At 40.6% G+C, this 26,751-nt stretch overlaps 1 protein-coding gene across 11 annotated transcripts in view; it reads right to left on the bottom strand.

Moving 5' to 3' along the window:
• ZNF827 (zinc finger protein 827) overlaps positions 1 to 26,751 on the bottom strand; it is a 153,427-nt gene that overhangs the window by 29,707 nt on the left and 96,969 nt on the right. For all 11 annotated transcript variants that reach the window (XR_012498201.1, XM_074338463.1, XM_074338471.1 and 8 more), the window contains exon 8: positions 22,231 to 22,334. Coding sequence is in view for 10 of the 11 variants with exons in the window: in XM_074338463.1 (XP_074194564.1) it covers positions 22,231 to 22,334 (104 nt within the window). In the remaining variant the exon portion in view is untranslated. The remainder of the gene's footprint in view (positions 1 to 22,230; positions 22,335 to 26,751) is intronic.

Here is a 26,751-nt window from a genome sequence, read left to right as displayed (position 1 = left end):
GTAATTTTACTAACAATTGTCACCCCAATAAATTTAAAAAATAAATTAACAAAAAAAAAAAAAAGATCCTGTCTCTAGATGGAGACAAAATGGCTTACTGACTGCAGCAATCCGCTCCGACAGGACTCCACCGAACCAGGACTTTGGGCCTCAGTGTCTACCCTGTCAGAAGGATGCTGATGTCCTCTATAGCATTTTTAGTCAGACAGGACGGAACCATTTCTTTCCATAGGGTAGCAATCAAACTTGCCGTTTACAACTATGAAGGGAAGAGATTCTTCCTTCATTTCTCCATTTCAATGAGAAAGGAGGTTCTTGATTCTTTCAAGTGGAGGGCTGCTTAAGAACAAATGTTCCCCCCCAAATATCGATATACACAGATATTGTTTCACGTGTCTGTGCATACAGTAGCTCTGGAAGGCTGCCCATTACACTGGTAATACTTAAGTGAAGGAGAAGGGTGAGGGAGAGGGGGTGAGGGTGTCAGGAGCAGGGAGCATGAACCTGTGGTGGGGAGAAGAGGGGGAGGGACACCTTATTTTATCACTGGCAAATAAAATTTTAACCAACTCTGAAAATTTGGTATCACCTCTCCACTGACCCTCTTAACGCCTGTGCAGGAAATACGACAATAGCCCAATAAAAACATTTACAGAGCTAACAACACGCCAGGTGCTCTGTAAAATACCTGACGTAAATGATATCATTTGCTTCCCCTAACTACCTATGGGGTGGGTGCTGAACCGAACCACACTCGCGGACCAGAGCCACACATCTTGGGGGTGTCCTTCCAAGGGTCATACCAAGTCAGAGACAAGGTCAGAGGCACTGTTATGTTTTATAAAGAATTTTGGTCTTTTAGGGTCAAGGGCCCCGAGTCACACAATTCTGGGACTTTATTTGCAATAATTATTAAACAATGGAATCCTGGTATACTATCCCAAAACAAAAATTAGAGCTCTTGAAGAGTGTCTCACAAACAATCACATCTGGCTCAAGTCAGAGTATGAGTTTCCCTATGTTGGAGAAAAAAAACGCTATAGAACAAAGTACAGACCTTGCTCTTAGAGGGAAACCTTTGCCTTTAGGCAAAAGTATTTTAGAAAGCTTCACATTGACCTTTACTGACACTTCCTCTGCTGCTCTGATATAATAATAGCCAGAGGATTATCATCCTATCAAGTGACAAGCATTCACCTGGTCACTCACAAGAGTCTTATGCTTCGTTCCAGTTGGCCAAGGAGAGGTTTGTGAAGTCCTTGAACTTTAAGAGATTATTCATACACCCCCTTTCCCCAGCCCGCCCCAACTCACAAATGCTGACTTACAGGAAGAGGACTTTTTCTGTGGGGCTTGTTCATCCTTGTAAGACTACCAGCCCCCGTTCTCATCTACTCTGTTTCCTGTATTCATTTATTTTTAAAAGAAAAAGAGTGGAATCCTTCATTTTCTGTTTGGAGGAACTAACTTAAAGCCTGAATAAGTTTTAAGCATTATATATACTGTAATAGGTTGAGTTTTAAGAGATAAAATCTTCTGTGGTAGAAATGGAATTGATTTATTCTGAAAATTCTCATTTTATTGTTGTTAAACCCACACACCCTCTGAGTGCTTCAAATTTTTAGCCAGCCTGGTAAATATTTTGACATAGGCCAGTCTAATATAATTTCCATTTCCATATGATTGTATGAAATTGTTTTCTTTATCATTTTCTGTTGACAAAATAAGAATTACTATAATGGATCAACATCATTTTCCCTCACTGAATTTAAGATTAAGTAGATACAGAATCATCCTATTAACTTTTATAATATGTTGTAAGGACCAAAGGGAATTTAAAAAGAAAATCAAGAGCAAGGATTGTATCTAGAGTATGGCTGCCCCCACTAACTTCATATTCACATCAGAGTATTTATAACCTACAGAAAATCCTGCTTTCCACACAACAATATACATGACTTGCACTTCTATCACTTTATATATAGAGGTAAAATATTGAGCTGCTTTCAAAATTTACACTGGTAAAAGTATGAAATGACCTAACGACGCACATGTGTGTTTTAGTGGCCAAGATTTTCTCTAACATACACACACACACCCTGACACACGCACACACACACACATATGTGTGCAGTTGTAAAGGTACTCTAACCTTATCTTTAGTCATCTGCTTATTAGGGGAACTGACAAGGAAAGGATCTGCTACAAGATGTTGAACTCTGAGATACTGGAGAAAGCAAGACAACTACTGCCATTTGTAGGCCTTCTGAGTTGCAATGTTGTCACGATGAGTGCTTCAATTCCTTACTGAGGAGTAAAGCATTACCTAGAGTTTAAGGAACTTCGTTGGACCACACCAGAAATCTTTGACATCAGTTGAGAAATCAAGAAATGTGATAACGCAGCTGGGACATCGGTTGTCGACACTGAATCTGTAGCTTGTCCACCAACGTAGCTCGGATGTAAAATGCTGGCAAATCCACTGGTTTCCTGTGTTAGTTCAAGTTCACATCAACCCCAATCTAGCATTATCTTCATTGCAAATCAAATCCCATGTTTGGATACTTCATTGGTGGTGAGGGTAACTCAAAATTAGATCAAAGCAACAGCTATTTACTGAAATTTTCAAACCGAATGAGATGAACAGACATTGGTGCATAATAAATTAAGCTCAAATCAGCAGACTTCAAATTAGCTAGTCAGGCACAGGATGGCCTACAATGATGACAGAGTTTAGAGCTGTTGGCAGGGCTCACTAGGTGAGGCACTGTAATGAGTGTCACACGTATTACTTCACTAATCCTTCCCACAACCTGAGAAGTTAGGGGCTATTATCATCAGCAATTCACAGAGGAGGAAATCCAGGCACGACTCAGCTGGCAAGTGGCAGAGAGAAGACTGGAACCCTCAAGGTTTGCACTTGAGCCAGTACTGACTCTCAGGTGATTTAGGATTAATGTCACCGAGTGAAATAACAGACGATTTTAGACACCGCCACAGCCTGTGACCTTTGTTCTGACCAAAGGTCATCTGCAATTATTAAACAGCCTTTGGGTTCTCTGACCTTGAATTAACCAAAGACAAGACATCTGAGGCAGAGACTGCGAGCTGTCCTCCAACATCCATGCTTGTCTTCTACCTTTAATAAAGGAACCCCTGAGGGTTAGCTGGGCACACGGCTACCCAAGAAAATCCTTTGTCAATCTCCCTAACAGTGAGGTGAGACCATGTGACTAAGTTCCAGACAACAGATGAACGGAAGTGATGTGCGTAACATCTAAGTTATGCCCTTAAAAGGAGGACGATGCCCTCGACTTTCTTCTTGACTTCCTGCTGTTTAGGATGTAGAAGTGACGGTGGGAGTTGGAGCAGCCGTAACAGACCATGAAATGGAAGCCATACGCCCAGGTTGGCAGAGCAAGATAGAAAGAGTCTGAGCATCCTGGCATCACCACATCAGAAGTGGACTGTTTACACTCTGGCTGCTATATAAGCGAGAAACAAACTTCTACATTATTTAAGCCACCATTATTTTAGCCTTTGTATAGCCGTCCAGCCGTAGAAACTTTATCCTAACTGTTACATGTAACTTTTTTTTTATCATCTAAAGTACGCTCAGTTAGTTTATAAGGGGTGGGCGTCCCTCTCTATAATGCATACTTTGTGTTTCCTGAGATTTTAATAATTCATGAGTACGCTTCTCTCATGTTTGATACTTGTTTTTCAGGCCACTGTTATACTGAAATAGTGTCAAAGTCGCTCAGTTGTTTATTATGAAACAAGTACAAGTGTTAATAGAGCTATTAAATAACCAAACTGTAGCTGCGAAACTTGAAAGAATTTCCAGAAGTACATGTTTATACACAGTTGAAGCAATGCTGTTTAATTTGTCCATCTGGTCCATGACTTTCAGTTTTTAATATGCCCTTTACCTGCAGCTGCAACACCTGAGGTAGGTTTCTTACCCTAACACTACTGACATTTTGGACCAGATCCTTTTGTTGTGGGGCCTGTCCTGTGCATTGTAGGGTGTTTAATAGCATTCCTGGCTTCTAGCTACTAGATGCCGGTATACCTGTCCCCTAGTCCTGACAATTAAAAATATCACCAAACACGGTTAAATGTCCCTTGGGGGGCAAAAACCACCCCCAGTTGAGAATCACACAGCTCATGTATTCTAGGTCGCACACAGGGAAAAAGCAGAGACTATACTATTTAAATTCTAGCAGGATACAGACAGGTAGGTCTTTAATACGCTTCTGATGACAGTGGTGCCCTGTGAACCACGGACAGGGAGCATGAGCTGATTCTTATTCTTTAAATTAAGAAGTTCACTGAGCTTTCAAGAAGAAAATTCACAGGGTAGTAAAAAAGTCATAGGCATAATTCCAAGCACACTGAGCTATTAGTTCAACTTCCTCTATCCAAGGTTCAGATGGAAATAATTGCCTATGTGAAGTAAAAAAAAAACAAAAAAAATTCCTCCATGTATGAATAGAATTCTTTTATAGAAACTCTAATTATAAAAGAAAATTTGAATCAAGAGTATTGCCCTATTAAACTTCCAGTTCCTATAGCCTTTTTATGTTGCTAGCTCCATATTTTCAGACATTTGGATATTATATAAATGAGAATTATTTGCAGGTATTTTCAAATACGTAAGCTTTTTCAGCCCTACCAGTCAAATTCTTCTACCTCGATACTCCCCATCATACTTAGCGTTAGATCCATTTTGATGAATGAAGACTTTTCTGTGCTTCATGGGATCAGCTCATTCAAAGCAAATAATATCTTCAAAGTCTCTTATTAGAAAGAGTAGGGAAGACATGTAGTGGAAAAAGATACATCAGTCCTACCACCTGTCCTGAGACGGGACTCCAAGAGTGAGGGGAGGAAAAAGCTGTCACCTTGCGTTTCTTTCTGCTCCCTCCACTCGATGGGCAGGTCCCCAGCACCTTTGGCATAATTAATGACTGTCAAGGCAAGGGAAGCCAATCAATTTGATGTTCATTTTCATCAACATCGCAGAAGTAATGCCCCAAGGCGGAATGGAAATTACATTCTCTTTTAATTGAGAGAATTCTCTCTTTGCTGATTTCTGGAGTGGGTAGAATCCAAGACATATCTTCTTTTCCCTTTTAATATATATGCTTTAAAAGCTTAGCTGATTGCTGTCATCCATCATTTCCAGCAACTAAAAAACTTCATTATTTCAATCTGTACATTTTACCATTCATGAAGGGAGGGTTGTGGAGGAAGCAGAAAGAGTGATCAGCTATTCATAAGAAGAGATTATTTAAAACAATGGAAATTAAAGGCAACATACTGGATGGAGTAGGTCATTTATCCCTTACGTATCGTCCTGAATACGAATGAAGGCTGGACATTGTCATAGCTACCTACATCCAAGAAGGTGCAAAACCAAAGATTAGTTTCAGCTATTAAGGACTCTAATAAGAGTTCAATTAATGGCTAAATGCAGAATTTAAAATTTTTTTCTTTTTCCTCCCACTTATTTTCACTTTGCCATTACTTTAAGATTTTGAAAAGCAATTCAGAGACATTTGTTCTTCAATGAGATTCACACAAATGTGAAACATCATTACTTTCTCTTTCCTAATAAGATGCAAAGCTGAATATTAGCAGCCCACACTGGGGAAGGGTTTGGTTCTTACTGTTTTGGTTTTTTTTCGTACTGTGGGGCACAGCTTCAAAAGTCTGGCTGAGGAGTGACCCAGTCATCTCAATAAGGACGGGAGTTAGGATCCACAAAGTGTTTAGCACACACCTGCCTGCTGAGTCAAAACCAAAGCAGCTGGCACCCACCTTCTTAGGTTTCCCAAAAGGGAACTCAAAGGTGGGGAGGACTCCAGGTATCTTTAACAGTTGGTTGGCTGAGTGATGTTCAAATTTCTGCTTGTGACCCACTGGCACATAATGAAATAAACTTAGTGGGTCTGAACCAGCATTAAAAAGAAGGTGAAATAAAATAGGATAGATTAGAAAATATCAGACATAGTACATGTATGAAGATTGCTTCATTTATATCTATCTATCTATGAATCTATGATACACACACACACACACACAGTCACTTAACACACATATACATACACACATGAAATTCACTCTGGGTTTTTGTCAAAAAAAATTTCAAAGCCACTAACACAGTACATCATTCTAACTACTTTGTTATGGCAAAAGATTTTAAAAGTCCAAGTCTGTTAGAACCAACACATAACACAACAACAAATATCTGTTTCCTACTGCAGATTTAAAATTCCTTCTTTTAGAAATCTCTTTAATCCCACCAAACTCAGCAATTTGAGAAAAAAAAAAAAAAGAAAAATGAGCCCAAGCTGGTTACCACCTTCAAGGGGGTAAGAAAATCATTTCTTTGCTAGCAAACAGTGTATCAGGATCACTTCTAGTTCTTCACTTGCACAAATAAAGGCCGTCATGTTGGAATCCAGCTGTTTGCAGAAGGATTTAGAAAGCGTCATGGACAGAGTCTGAGAGCAGTTAATATCATCATCTTGAGAATGTCAACCACACAAGCTGACCTCGTGAGACATCTTCTCTGCCTTCATTTTGAGCTGAGAGAAGTTTTTCCAATTGATCAAAAGATTCCTTATAAATTAGTGTATATGACTCCGCAAGACTCTGAGACTGTAATGGAGTCAGCAATATCGTTTAGCTTGAGCCAGGAATGATTTCCCGAAGGTCCAAATGCAGGTTTATGCCAGTTCCTCAGTGAAATGAAAATGACATAAATGCATGCAGTGTGCTAAGCACCCAGGAACATCCTGGTTGGGTTATTTATACATCAAAAAAAAAAATAAAAAATTCCAGTTTCTCAAAATGCATGCAGTTTTCCTTAAATTCATTTCTGTTTGTGATAGCTCGTTCTAATATATGGTGTGCTACCTTGAAGAGCAGCCAGCATGGCAAGAGAACAATTAGTCAACTAAGAACTTTCTTTTTTTAACTATAACATTTCTTAAGTGGAAATTTCTATTTAAAATACCAAAGCCCTTTTAGAGATTTTTGACCAGTTTGCTCTCACATGCCAAAAGGAAATGAACACACACACACACACACACACATACACACACACACACACGTGAAAATGGATGTAAATGGACCACTTGTGAAGGTTTCTCCTCTCTCCACCCTCACCCCTTCCTTACCCCAGTGAATTCTGCAGCTTGTATCATCTGGGGGGGAAACTGTAATTCAGACTCACTCTCTAGCTCTGTACTAAGTAGTCAACCTCACAGCTTGCCAGCAAGGAGTGGACAGCTTATTTTATCACTGAAACATATTATCTCACTCTTGTCTCAGCAAACTGCCTCTGAACAGCTTGGCTGAAGTAACAGGTCTAGACTAGACAATCAACGACTCTCTTCTGGTGGCTAAAAAAGACCTAAAACAAAAATTTAGCCAAACAATGTATTTATATAATGCAAGTCTTGAAAACTCTATGAAGAATCTACATTTCCTTAGCTATTATGGATTACAAAGTATTTTTTAAAAGTGATTTCAACATCTGAGGATTATGGAGATTGGTGGAAAGTGGTACACATAACTGAAAGGTGGTCTTGAGCCTGAGTCTTTCCGTGGTGATGACCATCTTGCTAAGTACCTAGGCTTTTGATGATTTAGTACATGGTAGTGTTTTTAAGTATGGGAGGCAATGCAATCCCTTATTAAGTGCTATTTCCATGAATGGGACACAGGCAAACATCCCATTCCAAAACATTCATATAGTGAACTAGCAAGTATGAACTCTTTTGATGATCAATAATTCAGGTATGTAACAAATATTTAGGAATTCTGTTGTAAATAACGGGTGTTATTGTCTTACCCAATCAATTTAGTATATGATTTGTAAAATGCCATCATTAGTGATTTGAGAATTGTCAACCACCTCTTCAATGGCAATACCGGCAAAACACACATATACAATAGTCTCTAGGAATGCTTTGTAAGCATCTGTTAGAATATTTGCAGTTTTATTGGTGAATTCATAGTTCCTTGACATAGCTCCTTAGAAATAATGCTGGAGCACTCCTGGTATGAAGCTAATTTCTCTTATGAAGCTATTCTCTTTTTTTTATTTTACAAGGAATCCTAAATAATGGATTTGTCTTGTTGTGTTTCTTTTTTTTTTTTTTAATTCTGATTCAAGCTCTGTAACTTCCTGAGGCTTTTGTTATTGTGTTATTGAGATGAGTTTTATCAACTTTTTCCCATAAATATTCAGTTAAATGTCTAGACAGTCATTTTTAACTGGTTAAGAAAAAAACCCACTATTTTAACTAAACATAATAACGTAAAAATATAATCCGTCTTTTATAACTTAATAGTAAGAAAAATGAAATGAGAAATATTGGGCAACACTCACTAACAATAATTAATTATTAAAGGGATATGCACCAATTCCATCCACTATAAAAATAATACCCAGAAAATTAGATTAACTTTCTTTGCCTCTTTATGCTGGGCTTCTCTGTTTCCATTAAGCCTTTCAGGGGACTTTATTCAGGCTTTAACGATTAAACCTGAAAGAGTCAGGTTAACTTAAAAAATGGAAGTGAGATCATGTCACTTCTCTACTCAAAACATTCCAATAGTTTCTGGCATTCTTGCAATAAAAGCCCAAGTCTTTGCTACTCAACTACGAGACCCTATAAGCCAACCTCCCTCCTTCCCCTCCAGCCTCACCTCCCTTCCTGTTGTCACTTCCCAAAGCCAAGTTCATTCTCATCCCAGGGCCTTGCAGTTACTGCTCCATTTACCCAGAACACTCTGTCCCACACATCGTGACATGATTTTGCTTCAGATATCTGCTCGAATTGTACCTTCTTAGAGAGAACTTGCTCTGAGCACCCTACCTTAGATGGCCCTTTCCTAGCCCCTCACCTTACCTTGCTTAGTTTTTTCAAGATTTTTTTATATAGTATATGTGTATGTGCATACATGTATATATATATATATATATATATATATATATATATATATATATAATATATACACATTTATATATATACATATATAATTACATATTACATATAAATATGTATTATGTTTTTTATGATGTTGTCATGTTATATATGTAAATACACACACGCAAACACACACACATACACAGAGGGTGCCAAAAAAATGTGTACACATTTTAAGAAAGGAAAACTGTATTAAAATTGTAATACTCAATATAGCAAAAGATGAATACAAGTCACATTTGACTTCTGCAATTACAAGAGGTGCTCAAAGTGGTTACCATCAGCGTCCAGACACGTCTGATTACAGTGAACTACTGCTTGGACAACATTGACCAAAGTGTCTTCTTGTGTACATTTTTTTTTTCACCCCTGGTATATAGACGCACACCCTGAATAATCATGTATTGTCTGTTTCTCTCCCTAGAGTGTAAACCCCATAAAGACAGGGGCTGTTCCTCAGGACCTAAAAAGTACCTAGCATATAATAGGTGTTCAATAAGTATTTGTTGAATGAATGAACTTTCGTTTCACCCTAGTGGTACATAAGCCGCACAATAGCTTTTCACACACTGCTCATCAAATACTTCATGACATTCAGATCCTTTTATATTCAATTTTTGTTTCATAACATCGGTATCCTCTGACACCGATGGAGAAGACTGAAGATAATCTAAGGGGAATGTCAATGAATCCATCTATAGCCAGAGATCATTTTTCTAATTGACCTCTTCTGTTCGGAAACTAAATAGATGCAACAGAAATGTGAACAAATGCTCATTATACTTCTTGATATAACTATTGAAAATATCCTCCATTAGTAGCTATTATTTGATTAGTTACACCTGCGTAAATGATATTTATGAGACTAATAGCGCAATGCAACAGTACAGCAGACTGTTCCATTAAACACTATTTTCAACAACCACGTTAAAAAGATGGTGTGCAGTTCCTTTCTAACAGCTGGTGCCCTGAGATAAATTTAATTCATTAATCTCCCTTGTAAGGTTAAAAATAAGTAACCATCCTCAAACTTCAATCATTTCGCAAGTGAGCTTAGTAAGTACCCAAATTGAAATACATATTGAAACGACTGTGGTCATGTGTGTATTTCACATGAAGATTTCACACTCTTTGTTAATAACTTGCAGGATATGTAACTTGAATTTTTTGAAACAACTCTGCCAATATGTGTTCATTGTAACACAAGATGCTTAGAAGCCTTGGGCAAAAGCCTATCTTGTGTGTGACCACAATTAACTATTATAGTATAACTCAAAGCATCATGAATCTTATCTTTGTTCCTTAACACCTTACGCTTTGTAATAAATTTGACTTTTTTCTTTATAAAAGTGTTCCATGCTATTGTAGAAAAGTGGAGAAAAAATACCCCCAAAACCACAACTACAGCTCCCGTCATCATTCAAAGACAACTGCCTTGAGCATTTTGGTGGCTTTCATGTTATTCCTTTTTCATGTCCAAATGCTTAAAAAAAATTAATTACTATGAAAGACTTGTAATCCAAGGCAAGTCTTAGTATGACACCAGTGATGATATTTTTAAAATACCACATTTTCGAGTGATAAAAGTAACAGTTGGGAGATAGACCAGAGTGTTTTAAAAATTAACATTTTTTCATAAAAATGAAAAACAATTTGGCCAAAAATAGTGTCAAAAAATAACTTTCACATACCGAAAGCATGCCTACATGTTAAAACCATTTGCAAGAGTACACAATTTTTTTTCCTGAGTAAAATTTTCCTCTGCTTTTCTTTTGGCAAGTACCTACACAATACATACAAAATTAGTGAGCAAAAAAAATAAATTGTATGAGTCACCTTGCCCTGAAGACAAAATAGTTACCTAAAACCCGCATAACCAAGTAATTCCTGCCTCCATACTCGAGTGAAGGCTGACAGCCAGAGTTTGGACCTAATCTTTTTTTGTAGATCGTTCTACCTCTGGGCTATTGGACTCCCTGATTATTCTGTTTCCTATCATATAGCTGATTTCCCTGATTAACCTCACCACTGCCTTTCCTGGGACCCACACTTTCATAAATCTTTCAATTGAATGTCCCTGAGCCTAATTCCATTCAAGTTAAAAGAGAAGCAACTGATCTGAGTGACTCATTCCTGGATACTCACAGCTGGGGGGCGGGGGGGGGCGGCGGGGGGGGGCGGGGGGGAGTAGATTCTGCAGATGTATGAGTCATTTTGACAGAAAGCCCTGGATGGGAAAAGGTACCCAAGGGTGCATGTAACAGAGAACGGGAAAATCACGAAGGCAGTAGGTGCCAATAAACACAAGACATTGAAACAATATCCCTTAGTCTGAAATACTTTGATGTCTTAAGATGGAGTCTCCTTTCCTAACACCCCTTACCAGTTTTTTTCCAACATTTTCATCTCCTCCAGCTGAAGCGTATCCACTTTTGTTGCTTTTAGGTCTACCATGATTTTTCTGGGATCACATTTAAATGTGGTTCTGTTGCAGTTGATCTCTTTGTCCAAAGCTCTAGGCATATCCTCATGATACAAACCTCCAGACAGATTTGGTGTCAAGCATTCAGTACCAAAATATGCAAGACAGTTTCTCCTTTGTACAAAATGAAGCGCTTATTGATGTTTTCTGATTATAAAAATAACATATGCTTATTTTAAAAACAGAAGTCCACAAAATATAAGTAAAAATCACTTGAAATACTAATTAAAGAGGTAACAGTTAACACTTCTACATCTATCCTTCCTGATTTTTTTCCTGTATGCACACGTTTTCACAAACCACAGGATCATACCACTCATGTGGATTTGTAACCTGCTTTATATTCTCATGAACTGTACGGAAAACTCATTTAACTCTGGCACCTAATTGGGAGAGGAAGAAAGGAAGCTTACTGAAGGAGGGATGGCTAAGAATCATTGCTTTACATTTGTAGTAGTTCACTTAATTCAGAGATTACTCATTAAGGATCCAAGTCGTCATATCTGTAAATGACAGATTCTAAAAAGAAAAAGTGGCTTGAACACATAGGTATCATACTTTTTTTAACTTTAAAATTTTTTTTAAGTAATATAAATTCATGGTTAAAAAAAAAAATAGTACAAAGGATATAAACTGAAAAATGAAAAAGCATCTCTCACTTATCCTCTTCTCCCCATCCCTGTCCTTTTCGTGCCTCAGTGGTAATCCCTGTTAACAATTTATCTGTTGAGAAATCATCTTTGTACATGCGAGCATATTATGGGCACACACAATGTACCATTTCTTTTTAAAAAATCATAAATAAGGTCATGTCACACGTTCTCTGCAGCCAGTTTTTGTTTGTTTGTTTTTGCTTTCTAAATCTACAATATATTTTGGATATCTTTTCAAATAAATTCTAACAGACTTCCTTCATACTTTTTAAAAGAGCTGTGGAATTTCCCACCAAATGTCCTGTGGTTCCCTTCACCAGTTCCCGACCTATGGACGTCTAGTTTGTTTTCAGATCTTTATGCCACAAAGCACACTCTCGTCTGTGTACCTTAGTGTTACGTCCTCAGGTCTATTTGTACATTAAATTCCTAGAATGGGACATCACGGTCCAAGTTCACACAACAACATGGAGCATTGTATTTCTCTGCAACTTGGAGAACTCATTTCTTATTTACATGTTTAATAGAGTATTTAATGTAAGTCTTACCTCATGTAAGCCCCATTATGGCTCACAATAGAAAAAGGAAAAGAAAAGCTTGGGATGAGGTAGAATGCAAAAGCATCTGAGTGTACAGATAGGTAGCGAAGGGCAGAAATGGCTATGTGTGGGGGAATTTCCAACTGAATTTCCAGCCTCCAGTAGGGCCTGGTCTGTCTGTTGTTTCTCGAAAAGGTGAAGAGAAAAGTGTCAGACTAGAGCAGTGTGCAGCCTGACAGCTGTAGAAAATTGTTTCTCTCTTCACGTGTAAGAAACAACTAAGGCAGTGTCATAAGGTTTGTGGGACATGTTTTCCATGCAAGAGGAAAATGCCATGTTCAATTTTTAAATAATTTGAGAGAAAGAAATATTTCCATTTCATCAGCTGCCTAAATTTCAGAAAGATTCAGGCCTGAATTCAAATATGTCTTACACAAAGTTTCCCATTAGCATTTATGAGAGATTCCGATGTAAACTTTTGCCTTATTTGGATCAAAATTTAATACCGTCCCTCAATAAAATAATTAACTTTAAAAAATAAGCTCATTTGATAGAGCGGTCAGCTCACAGATGGGAAAGAGTTCTATTTGAAATAATTCCAAGCTGTTTTTTTCTTATTCTGGCATTTTCTTTTTCTTTGTTTCAATTACAATTTACATACAGTATTATAGTAGTTTCAGATGTACAGCATAGTGGTTAGACATTCTGTAACTTACGAAGTGATCTTCCTGGTAAGTTTAGTACCCATCCGGCACCACATATAGTTATTACAATGTTACTGATTATATTCCCTATGTTGTACTTTGCATTCTACAGAGAATTTTATGCCTGAGAAATTTAGTCTTACTTGTGAAAATCAGTAGATTTTCTGTGTGGTAGACCAGAGTGTTGGGGAATTGATTCTCCTGTAACCGGAGACTGACTGCATAAGTATCCTAGTTCTCTCTCACCCCTGGAGAGGAAACACTGAGGTGTGTGTCCTCCGTCACTTCCCAGAGTTCCCAGGGAACTTAATCTCCAGTTGTCCCCAGTAGGTTACCTGTGTGATAACGTACCCTTTACTGGCTGCCTTCTTTTCCCTGGCTCACTTCGCGTATTTTCTGACCTCACTTCCTAAAAAACTACTTGTCTTAGGACCTGCTTCATGGGAACCCAAACAAATGGTGTCCAGTCTTAATGGTTTGTGTCATGGTGGGTGAAGGTGAAGGTACTATATACTACAACCAAAAAAAAAAAAAAAACAAGCTGGAGAGGAGGGTTTCATTAATGAATTTTGGAGGGAAGGTACGGGGACAGTGGGAGGTGGTAGAAATGATATGTTAAGTTTGGGACCTGTTGAATTTAAAGAGTCGAGGGATGTGTGTGGGGGATGTTTCGGTAGCACACCAGCGGACGGTGCGGTGCACCTCACATCGCTAAGTAAATGCAGACTGCCCGACCTTGAGTGCGCCCGGGTAGCGTCTTCCTTGTCTGGATGCTAAACGGAGAACAGAATGATAAGTACTTTGCTAAAGGAAACACACTGCACAGGGAGAACAGCCAAAAAGTGAAGCCCCTGCCTGTCATTCCAGTCACTACATCAAGAAAGGGTGACATGGGGGTTTCTTACCAGGGAGAGGCACCCGTTTGGCCTACAAGTGGTAATACAGATGGATTTGTCTGAATGAAAATAGATGGGCTAGTTTGCAAGTGGAATGACTTTTTTTCTACCCTGGTTGCTGCCCTGAAAAGAAATAAACACAAAGAAGAAACTGCATGGAATGAGAATAGGTATTTTTGATAAGCAAAGGAATGGAAGAACATATTGTATATACAGAAAAGGCCTTATAGATGGAAGGAGCCAGTCCCCAACTGAAGCCAGGACACTCCATGGCCGTCTGCAAACAAACATTCTGCGTCGTCCAGGACACATACTCAAGAATTTGGCCTTTTATAGCACTATTCATTCTCAAGCCATCTCAACAGTCTTTGCAAAAGTAACAACACAACCACAGGCACTGCTGAGACCTTATACGTGGCGTGTGGAAAAGTTTACGCAAGCACATACATATTTTCTCTGCTCATAAGAAGATACCAGGCCAGGCCTGAAGTGGCCACAGCCTTAGGGGGAACCTGCACCTGAAAAACAAAGTCCTCAAACTGGGTTTTTCAAAGGGCTTTTGGATGTTACCATTTCCCACAAAGTACAAAGATGAAAGTGTTGATGATTATCTTCAATACCAAGTGACTCAACCCCTGTGCCATCTGGGTGGAGGTAAAGAGGCTTGGCCAAAAAAACCCACAGTTTTCTTTTTTTCTCTGTCTTTGTGGCTTTCTATAGAGAGCTCAGGTGATGCATCTAAACCGGGTATAAATCTCTCCTTTGGAAAGGTTGCCACCCTTAAAAAAAAAGTGTGCCTGCACTTCAGTGTGTGAACCCCACAATTGTTGGTCTGCAGAGACCTGGTAAGTTATATTTTTGAGGACAAACTTGGACACAAAATGGGCAGTGCTAAATGCAAGGCCTTTCTTTCTCTACAAAGAGTTCTTAATGGTTTCAGTCGCTCCCCTTTGGAATTCACCTACACTCTACAACCAAAGTAGGCTGGTGAGGGACAGAGAGGGCTCGTTGTGAGCATGTCATTTTTAGCCTCAGATAACAGCATCTGGACTGGGGAAATCCGTAACAATGAGAACTTCTCCCTCTAGTAAACAGCTGGACAGGCTATAGCTCATCTACTGCAAGTCCATCAAAGAAACGCTGCAAGCAGTGTGGAATAGCTTCTCAATGTGAAACATAACAGGTATCGGATATATCGACCTATATGTCATTTAGTTCAGGGCAATAAGTTCACGCTACCTGTGGAAATGTTCCTGCAAATGGAAGGACCGCTGTTGTCATCATGACTGCTGTGGTCTCGGAAGTGAATATGCACGGCGCTCGATGTGGAGGTGACCTCTTAGCATCTAACCTATCCCACTTATATGTGAATAAGCCAATCAGCCCTAACAAATACTGAAATACTGTCACAAGTACACAGCTCGATGAATTCTCACAAAATTACATATGTGTGTAGTCCACAGCCAGATAAAGAAATGGAATGTCCCAGCTTCCTCGAAGCCCTTCTTGGACCCCTTTCTAGTCACTACCACCGCCAAAACCATGTGTTTTGAGAATTATTTGCATTGCCTTGTCCTGTTCCCCAAGTCTTAGTGGGGATGGTAGAATTTCAGGGGTAAAGACACAGACTAGACTCGGATTTCCCCCTGTACCAGCATACAGTTTTGGCCCTACCAAGACAATAAAAGAACCTGGGCTGAAGTGATAGTAGCAGTACAGATGGCAGAGTTTTTGAAAAAGAAGGGATATGGAAGGTGCGTGGCCATCTTCTCGTCTCTTTCCAATGGGAACTGGGGTAGGACTAAACCTGGGTTCTCCAGATTCCCAGCCTAGAACTTTTCCTTCTGCGCTGCCGACCAGATTGTCACCAACTTCTCATTTCACCAAGAGATTTTCACACAGTTTCATGAAACTATTTCTATGGCCCAAACAATCCATTAAAGATTACTGAAAAGGAACATTAACTGTTTAACTTTCTTAACTGAAAGAAACATTGCAAGGGACTATGATTACCAGATGTCAAAGTATTAAAGGAAGAAAGAGAAGACAGAAAAGGAAGAAGACAAAATTAGAATGATATGAATAAATAGTACATTCTTATCTTGTAAATTCTTTGAAATACCTTAAAGACCCACATTTTATTCCTAAGTAAAAGAAGGCATTCTCTTGTGTTCCCAGTTACTATGCACGGATGTGAAAGATGGACAGTGAAGAAAGCTGAAAGGAAAAAACTGGAATCACTTGAAATACGGTGTTGGAGGACAGCTCTACGGATACCCTGCACCGCCAGAAAGACGAACAAGTGGGTCCTAGAGCAAATGAAGCCTGAAACATCGCTGGAGGCAAAAATGGCAACACTAAAGCTGTCTTACTTCAGGCACATCATGAGAAGGAAGGGTTCTTTGGGGAAAAAGAATAATGCTGGGAAAATAGAAGGCAGCAGGAAAAGAGGCAGACCAAAGGTGAGATGGATCAAATCCATGAAAGAAGCCACCGGAAGGAGTCCACAGAGCCGAGCAGGGCTGCTGAGGACAGGACACTGGGGACGTCACTCCTTTACAGGGTCGCCAGGAATTGGAGCCGACTCAACGGCATGTTACATACACACACAAAAAGGCATCGTATTAGTAATACTTCACATGCCGACTGTGGGTATGTGTGGGTTGACACTGGGGAGATGTGTTCCGTTGCTCACTGCTGGTGACACATCATCTGACTTAGAGGGCAGCATGACAGAGCAAAAAGACAAGATGAATTATGCAGTTCACTCACAAACTGTATGACTTTGAACAAGTGATTAAATCTCTGCAAAAGGTGTAAACTTCCAGTTAAAAGATAAATAAATCCGGGGGATCCACTATACAGTCTGGGACTATAGTTAACAATACTGTACTGTATATTTGAAAGTTGTTCAGAGAGTAGATCTTAAAGGTTCTCATCACAAGAAAAAAAGTAGAACTATGTGAGGTGGTGAATATTAAGTAAACTTATTGTGGTGATCATTTTGCCACATATGTAGTAAGTCATTATATACATTAAACGAATACAACGCTATATGTCAATTATAGCTCAATAAGACTAGGAAAAAAGTTATTAAATATTTCTGAACCTCCATTTAGTCATCTGTAAGTTGAGCGCCATTCTTCTGTCCCAATGCGTTGCTTTCAGAATTAAAGGAGGTGACACAGGTCTGATGCCTAACAATTTAGAAGGTCCTTGATAACTACTAGCTTCCTTCTCTGTACAGAATGAATCTGTTTAATCAAAAAGGAGCGTACGTTACAAAATGATAAACACCAACGACACCCCACGTTCTGTTGTGTATCCATGACTTAGTCTGAATTTAAAAGGAATGTGCTGTGTTTGAAAAAGGATTGAAGAAAACACTTTACTGTAATCCAGGACAGCTTTGCATGTCTCTCTCTTGAGGTATGAGTCGGGAAGTCTTAACATGAAAATGTGACATGTCCATCTTTTAAGCCAGCTCTCTGAAAGAGGTCATTCATGTCTGGCTAGTAGTATGGCAGGCTGGGTTAGTTACAGGTGGCACGTAACGTAAGGCATTATGTATTTAGATTTCAAAAAAGTATGACATGGTACTACTTATATTAGATTGAGGGGCAGAACAGAGAGGCAAATGGATCAAGAATTGGCCTGGGGACAAGGGACACCATCCTAAACCAGCCTTTTTATTTAAGCTCAGATCCTGATCGGCCTATCGGGTCCCGAAAGGAACTAAATTTTTCCCATGTTCTGTGCTTCTTGTTGGTATGTCATGAGCAATAACTACAAAAAGAGTTTTCGGTTTCTTTTCTTTTTTTAAAGAAGTTAGCAAACAATGAGGGTAGGGATTTACAAATATAATTGCTGATACGTTTTACATTGTCTAACACTAAGCTCCATCTGAAACAACACAGAGAAGTGTCGACGATTCCAAACACTGTGAAAGAACTCCACGGAGACCCACGTTTTCCTTCACACCCGCCCCGGTTGTGTTTTTGTTTTTTGGCTTAACACAGAGCAAACAGACTGTGACTACAAATATCACAATAAAACAGAAGCAAGCTCCCATTGTTTAAAAGCAGTGCCGAGATATAAATTCTCTTCCTAGCCTTTGCTACAGAAAGACGACAGGAAACGTAAATAGTAGCTTCAGGTACAAGGGGGGATGAGTCTGCTCTTCACACAGAAGAGCTCTTCACGCCCTTCGTGCTCTGAAAGACACCTGACCTCACATCTCTCCTCTATTAATATAAATCCTTTGCGAAGTGAGAAAGCTATAAATTAGACGAAGCACGTGACATGATACACAGTCCGTCATTCTTTCTCCCCCACAACAGGGAAGTTCTTTTCCTTCTTTTGTAAAATCATCACCAGCAACACCACCACCCAGGGTTCCCTCAGTCATCTACTCGCAGCTTTAAAGATATTTCGTCCCCACGTCCCTCCAGCAGAAAGTGACAGCAGCTTTTAACTCATCGTTTTATGAAGGATTCCTGGTGTTACCTCTGTCTCAGACATTCACAGCAAGTAAAAGCATTAGGTCTCGGCTCATGAGCATTCTTTGGTTCTCAGGAAAGTCAGTCTAGAAATAGTGGCAACGGCGGAGGCCAGGAGGCGGTGGAGCTCTGTGTTTATTCTGTGTCTCTGGGACGGTGGCAGCTGTGTGTCTCAGAGACCATCTGCCAAAGGCAAATGCCTAGTTAACTGTGCTATTCTCGATCTGTTCACAGTCCACCGTCCTACCCATCGCCCCCCACTTAGCTGTCCCCCACGCTGCGGTCTCATTCTCTGCAGGCCTGCCACACAATCACAACACACTGGCGGTAAATGAGACCCTCATGGGGTGCACCTCCCTGCCCCATGGCTCACCCCAAAGGTGTTTGGAAGAGAATTTCATCCCATTGAGAAAAGGGATAGAAATATATACCAATACATATATATATATACTGTTGGATTAATGCTATGCATTTTCAGCATTTGTGAGCTATTTCTTAGATTAGAACCAAGCACGTGAAACCTCATTCATTATGGTCTTTACTAATTGGGAGTCTGAGAATTCTCCCGGCTGCCATTTACTTTTGCATTATCTGTGGAAAAAAGAAATATGCAAAGTATATAGAGAGTTGAAATAATATTTTAATGGCAACGTTTAAACCACGCGACAGACTATTTCTAAGGACTCTGAGGCTTTTATTTATATACTAACCACAAATTATTTTCTGCCTAGTTACTAAAGCCAGCTGTCTGCTTCTTGGCTTCTCTCATTCCTTAACTCAGCCTGCTCATGGGAAAGCTAACCAGCCTCCCAAACCAGGCAACTAGCCCTTTCTCTGCTTCTCTCATCCCCTCCTCCTTTTCTCTCGAACCCCGGCCTCATTCCTAACGCTGTCCCAGCAGTAGGGCGTCCCCGCTGGACTCCTCTTTCTTGTCACGTCTTCTCCAACGAGTCAGCAATCTGCTGCCCACTTGGCCTCCTGAAATTTTCTATAGGAATCCATGACTCTTACACCGCACAACCTTTAAAATCCTCAGCTGTAGCTTCCGTTTCCTTGCTACCAGCATAGCATTTAAGCAGAGAACTAGAATAAATGTGGGGCCACCACATCTGAGACCCCTGGGGCCTGATGTATTTTGGGATTCATACTTTTTCTGATTCCACAATGATAATATGGTGCATCACCCAGATTTTATGCATCGTTCCAGTGGGCCTTCACAGTCAAGTACATTGATAGTTCAGCAATAAAATGTATGAATTTCACCCTTGGCGTAATACATAAAGGCTATAAATCGCCTTTGTGTCACCAAGTAACTTATTCAGAACCTTCTGGTTTTTGGATTTCAGAATTGTGGGGAAGGGATTGGGGAGCTACAGTAAGTATACAGTGGCCACTTATCACGGTCCAGACTTGAAAAAAAAAATTTACTTGAAAAGTCTCCATACTTCAATCTTTTGTTAATTCAGACTGGTTTTCTCCACAATTAGTCCAAATTACTGAGGCTTTCTTTACAAAATTAGTCTTCAGATTATGAAACATCTGTGACCACAAGGTTGTCCTTATCATTTTTAATTTCTCTAATTTTAACTCTATTTCTAAAGTATTTTCACCTTGCTTATTTTTTAAAAAGTCCCTTTGTAGTTGTCCATTTTAGCAAAATGTAAATACAGTTACTTTGCGTTTCCTCTGCTTACAGAAAGGCTTTTTGAAGTACAGAGAGATTGGTTCTCCCTCAGAATGGTGGATTTACATTTCAAAAATTCCAGTTCTGCTGACTCCCCTCATCAAATAAAAGTTAACTTTTAAAAGTGAGTTCATCTAATGTGTAATATCTACCAAGCAAATCACAGAAACCCCTCTACGCTCAGTTAAACATATACTGATATCATTCTTTGAGGTCAAGATGTAACTTGACCAATAAACCATTCTTAAAATATAGCCAAGCCAAACATTAAGCCAGCAATGCAGGGCTTGTATATACATCATAGGATGCTGGCTGGATGGGTCACAGCACTCAGACTTGCAATTCCTAGGCAGTTATTTTGACATTAGAAAGTCACAATCCATCAACTTAACAGCAGGGCAATAATTTGGGGACTTGGAAGATGGCTATTCAAAATGACACTGTGGGAAGTAAATAGTAGTTCAAATAGCCCCTGTTTGAGAATGAAGACATCAACTAAGCAGAATTTCTTTACACCTCTAGAACCAGGCATTATGTAATGTGTTTTTTGTGTAAGCATGTTATTTATGGTGTTTGAATTCAAAATCCCCTGCAAAGCTAAAAAGCATGCAGGTACCTGGACTCTGGAGATGAGAACAAATGGATCTGCCACCACAAGACTACAGGACAACAGAGAGTTGCCTTTTCCCAACTGTTACAAACCCCTTCCAATGACTTGTGATACCCAAGCAAACATTTCCTAAGATGCTACTTGGCTCTTTCTGAATTGCACAATGCTCAGATCTCCAGCTGTCTGTGACACCGTGCTCCTCGGGATATGGAGGACATCTGGACTTTATTCTTGCAGGGGTTCCCAGCCAGCAATCCTGCAGCGAACCTCTCCTGCACATGCACGGAGCCTTGGTTCTCCCACCGCACAAATGGTTCATCCTGCACAAATGAATGGGTATGGAGACCACCGAGAACTACTGAAATTCTCTCAGTGGCTGGGAACAAAGGTAACCACAGCAGGAAGTTTCCTGGCTGCTGGATTGGTGTCGGGGTGGGGGTAGCGGGTGAGCAGGGAGGATGAACTACAGTTCAGTGGTTCTCAAATATCCTCATTTCATAACTCTGACAACACACACACGAGCCCTGAGGGACGGCCATGCTGTTGATAAGGGGACAGCAAGTACATCTTTCTTTTTACTCTGGAAAGGAGAAACGAGAAAGTAAGAGTGGATAAGAAATTACGTACTGTTGCTGAAATGGCAAAAAGGAGCATTAGATGGATATATGAAGATACTGAAATCTGAACGGCAAGATTGTCTTAAGGAGCTGTGTTACTCCATGAATCCAAAGTGGTCTTTGTGGCAGCCCACACCCCACCAGGGCCCTGCCCTGCCCTGATGGCGATTAGTGTTCTGGCCACTGCCCTCCCCTACCTTGATGGATGCCTGCCTAAAATACTGACAATGTGAAAAGCAAGTGAAAAGTTGTTTTCAGGTTATACTTCGCTATTTCAAAGAAAAACAAATTCACTATACAAATGAAACAGGTAAACAACAATCAGCTCCTCAAGCAAAGACGCATTTTCTTACTGTCTGCATTTTCTTTTAATAAGCTTTGGTGGCGGTTTAAATTGAGTTTCTCCCTCTTTTTTAAAAAGCTAGCTTCATATGAATAACATCAACACATGCGCTGAAAGTATCTGAAAATTCACACATTTCAGAAAAGGAATTGTTAAGCGATCAATAGTAGAAGCAAAGCCAACGTGTTTCCATACCTGGAGCTGATATTCTTCCGTGAAGCACAGACTCACTGGGCAGCAGCTCTTTTGAACTGGAGGTGAATGGTGATTGTCTAAATGTATCTTCTGAAAAGAAAGGGCTGGGGGTGGGGGAGGAGGAGTGAAGTTTAGTAAATTAAAGTTATTTAAAGGACTCAGAGCATCTGGCCACACACACACACACACACACACACACACACACACACACATTGAATTAGGTTGTTTTTCTTTTTAATGGTGTTTAGAGACTATTAAGAAGATTGTATTTAAAATGGAGACAGAGAAACTATATTACATCAGACAAGTACCATCTCCACATTCTGCCTACTGGTCTTATATTTAAGGTGAATATATGAAATATCACCTTTGAAAGACGATTAAACGCAGTCAGGACAGCTGAGCAGTACATTTTGCTCTTGTGCTATATGTTCTGTGAGTGTGACCAAAAGAAGACTAATCATCTGGGTCAGAATCAGGAAAGCCTGTTCAAGGTTCTTCCCAGAGTGGTGATAGATTTGTCCTTGCTCACCCACATTCTGTCACCTGATCCCTCGGGGACCAATAGCACACCTCAGAAGGGCAGATGGCAGAAGTCAGGGACCACTGCACTGAAGGAGACATCTCACTGGTCCCCACAGAAACTGAAACTGCATCCTAGAATTGTCTTGGTTTGCAAGGAGTTAAAGCCAGCTAACAGGGAAGCCAGAAAGGACACTGGGTGCACCTTCATTTTCCATGCGACTGAGGCTCTGACTTGAGCGATTCTCCCCTAGTGACTCAGCAGGAACTAGAACCAGGGACACCAGACGCCGAGCCAGGGTCTCTGCTAATACCACAGCCACAGTGAACACAAAGGCTTTGGATGCTTTTAATCAGAGGGTTTTAACCCAGTCAGAGCATCCATATTCCATGCCTTAAAGTAAACTATAAATAAGTATTACGATCACATGTGAGAACACGGGAATATCCAGCAGCGTTCAACCTGGAGAACGGAAAGGCCTACTTACAACAGGGAAAATGAAATTGAGGGAACTGGGTACACAGGTAGTGGACAGTTCATAGGGAGCAGTAATGCAACCCAGAGATAAGAAAAGCAGGAGCCCTCCCCCCACCCCAACTGGAGAGACAAAAAGAGGAAAATGGAGCCCAGGGCCTGGGGCCACCTGGTGAGAGCTGGAGTCACAGAGGTGATCCAGATGCTGCAGGAGATGGAGAGGGAGAAACACCTTAGCTCTTCCTTAAGACCCACCCCCATTTCCCATCAGGGCCTCTGATTGGTTGAACCCTCTCTGAAGCCAGAGAAACACAGCCTGTAGGGATCAGGCCCCTGCAGAACTGCAGATCATATGCTTTCACTCATATGGGATATAAAACTGAAAGCAACAAAGGAGCAAGAGAAATAAACAAACACAAACTCAAAGACACAGATGACAGTATGGTGTTCACTAGAGGGAAATGGGAGTGGGGGAGGGCAGAAGAAGGTAAAGGGGGTCAAATATATGGTGACGGAAGGAGATCTGGCTTTGAGTGGTAGACACACAATGCAATACACATATGAGGTCGTACAGAATTGTACACTTGAAACCTATATAACTTTATTAACCAATGTCAATCCGGTAAGTTTAATAAAATTAACAAAAAACAAAAAAACCCCACAAATCAGGGGAAGGAAAAGATCCGAGAGCACACAAGCCTAGAACTCCCATGACTGGTGTTGCTTTTCTAAACATGCCACAAGCCTATGGTTACTATTATTAAATATTATAAAGGAAATACAAAGGTAAATGGAAGACATCCATAAACATTTTTTTAAAGTAAAACATACATTAATAAACAATATAGGTTTACATGACCATTAGGCTAGATTTAATGCTTTTTAGTTATGTCTTAAACATAAAACAATTTAAATAGACTTAAGAAAATGAACTGGCTATAGGACAGTTGGTTGAGGAGTGGGGAGACGTGCCGTTTTATGCCTAGTATCTCATAACCTCTAAGTGATACAAAACACTAGAAAGGACGAGGCAGTGTAGCATGGTGTCTGTGACTGTGGGAGCTGGCACAAATAGTTAACTTCTCTGAGCCTTCATTTCTTGTCTATAAAAGGGAGGATAACAGTAACCACACTTCACACACGAGCTGTGAAGATTGAATAAGACAGTTCATGGAATACGCATATGCCTGGCAAACAGTGAGTGCTCAATAAATGTGAGCTATACATTTTTTTAATTTGTATCTCTGTCTAGCCCAAAAGGGAACATGAGTTAATCAACCTACCCTCACAGGTTGATAAAAAGTGTAGTTTCCCTGTATAAAATGAACGAAGAAAAGATTGCTCTGAGTTTCAAAGGTCAATTGACTATTGGGGGTGATTAGATTAATCTCAGAATCAAAAACCTTTTAAGGAAGTGGAGACCTTGGAGGGTTACTGGTCAAACTGAGAGTAAGATTTCTCGATTCCCACCTCCTTAGCTCTGATGCTTCTATACAAGGTGACAGTGATATCCTCCTGTCTGAGTGGACAGTTTACCATGGGTTAGCCCCTGGGCTCAGGGTAAAGGGCAGCAATGGGCCTGCATTTTACTGTGACTCTGGCTATCGCAATTACCTTAAAATCTGAGAGTTCAGGATATCCCGAAGAACTGCTTGGTCTGAAATGTGGGCACTTCCTTTGGGAGACACCAAGAGTCCCAAGAGGGGCCCCTACAGGGTATCTGAAAATACCACCCTTCTTACTACAGAGAAACATGTGTACTGCCCTCATTCCCTCAGTTTTACAGTAAAATTTATTGAATGCTTATGAAGTGCCAGGGCCTGGGAACATAATGGTCAGCAAGACTGACTACTGTTGCATATCTCAGGGAGCGCAGAGACCTGTGTGGGTACATGGAAGGGAACTGCCACTACGACCAGTGCTGTGGAAGACAGGCGCCATGTTATTGTGGGGGGTCTGGCCTGGCCAGGAAGCCCTGGAAGGACTTTGCTGCAGAAGCCACAACGGAGCTGAGACCTGAATGGAGAGGAGAGTTGTGAGGTCCCAAGGGGCCGGAGAAAGTGTCCCCTGCACAGGGAGAGAACAGAGTCTGCAGAGCTGGAAGCAGGCCCATTATGAGGGAGGTGAGGCTGGCGTGGCAGGCGGGCTGACTACACTGTCTGCAGGGATCACGACTTTGTCTTCACACGACTGGGAAGCCCTGCCGGCACTGTTTTGAGTGGGGGGTGGTGTACAGAATAGGATTTCAGTTCCAGGAAGCTCTGCTTGGGGGGCAGGGGGGTGCCGGCAGTAGACAAGGCAGGCGGCCAGAGGAGCAGTCCATATTGGACACGGTGACACTGGTGGCCAATGTGACAAACAGGCATCGACACACAGACTGAAAAATAGTTGAAAAGATCAGGCAGGTGAAGATCACAGGTAGATGGGCTAGCTCTGTGTCATCACATGTTCTCTTCAACAGCAAAGATTTCCACTGATGCGAGGAATGAACCCCTATTATCACCCAGCCGCTCAGAAGAAATTGAGTCGAAAGGGAGACAATCACTTAGGGGAACAACATTCCAAATAATTTTCTACCCTGGATGCTAGTTTTATCTTGTATAGAAAAGAAAAGGCTTCTTCTGAGGGAGCAGAAATTCGAAGGGGGTCACGCTGAATACTAAAAGTGCACAAAAGGACCGTGATATTACAGGGCGAAAAAATCAGTGGAGAAATGTTCCCCAGTCAAGACAGCATACGCCTGGTGGAAGGTTTTACCTATAAAGAGAAGGTATTTGGTGAACAGAGCAACAGTCTCAGACATGCCACTGCAACGCTTGACATAATTACCCACCCATGATGGGCCGTGGGGAGTGCAGTGGGTTACACAGAGTTTGGAATTAAAAGGATCTGAGCCTGAATTCCATATGGGTCACTGAAGCGTTAAGTGACTTTTGTCAAATCCACAACCTCTCTAGCCTGGAAAAGAGGTTTAACGATACCACCTTCATAGGTGATGTAAGGGTTACAGAAGGTACTTCACGTTCAAGTTCTCAGGCCACAGTACATGCTCAGTGAAAAGCAGTAACCAACACATGTATCACTTACAAAATGTCTGGCCCTGTTCTAAGGTCGTCTGTGTGTATTAACGTCTCTTGATCTCCACAAGGATTCCATGGCATAGCTACCATTATTATTACACAGAGAACGCATTGCCCAGGCCCATGAGCTGAGCCAGGATTTGAATCCAGGCTGGCTGGCATCCCAGACTGCACTCTTACCCACTAAGCTACGCTACCTTCTGTGTGGTCTCGTAACAGCTACACAACTCGTGGATAACACAGTATCACCAGTCCTTCTTGGAACAGGTAAAACAAAAGAGATGGAGGCAGCAGGCATGAAGGGCGCATGGGAGAAGTCACTGAGTATGCAGGCGCCTAGGTAACTGAAGGAAGACTTTTGCAATTAAGAAATAGAGCAAGTGAAAAGGACTTCAGTCTTTACTTCTCTCTAGAAGTTAAGAAATGCCCCACTTTTCTGATACT

The sequence above is a fragment of the Rhinolophus sinicus genome, linkage group LG07, assembly GCF_036562045.2.
Source record: "Rhinolophus sinicus isolate RSC01 linkage group LG07, ASM3656204v1, whole genome shotgun sequence".
Taxonomy (NCBI): domain Eukaryota; kingdom Metazoa; phylum Chordata; class Mammalia; order Chiroptera; family Rhinolophidae; genus Rhinolophus; species Rhinolophus sinicus.
Note: the sequence above shows the minus strand (reverse complement) of the source record. Positions and strands in the feature narration are given on the sequence as shown.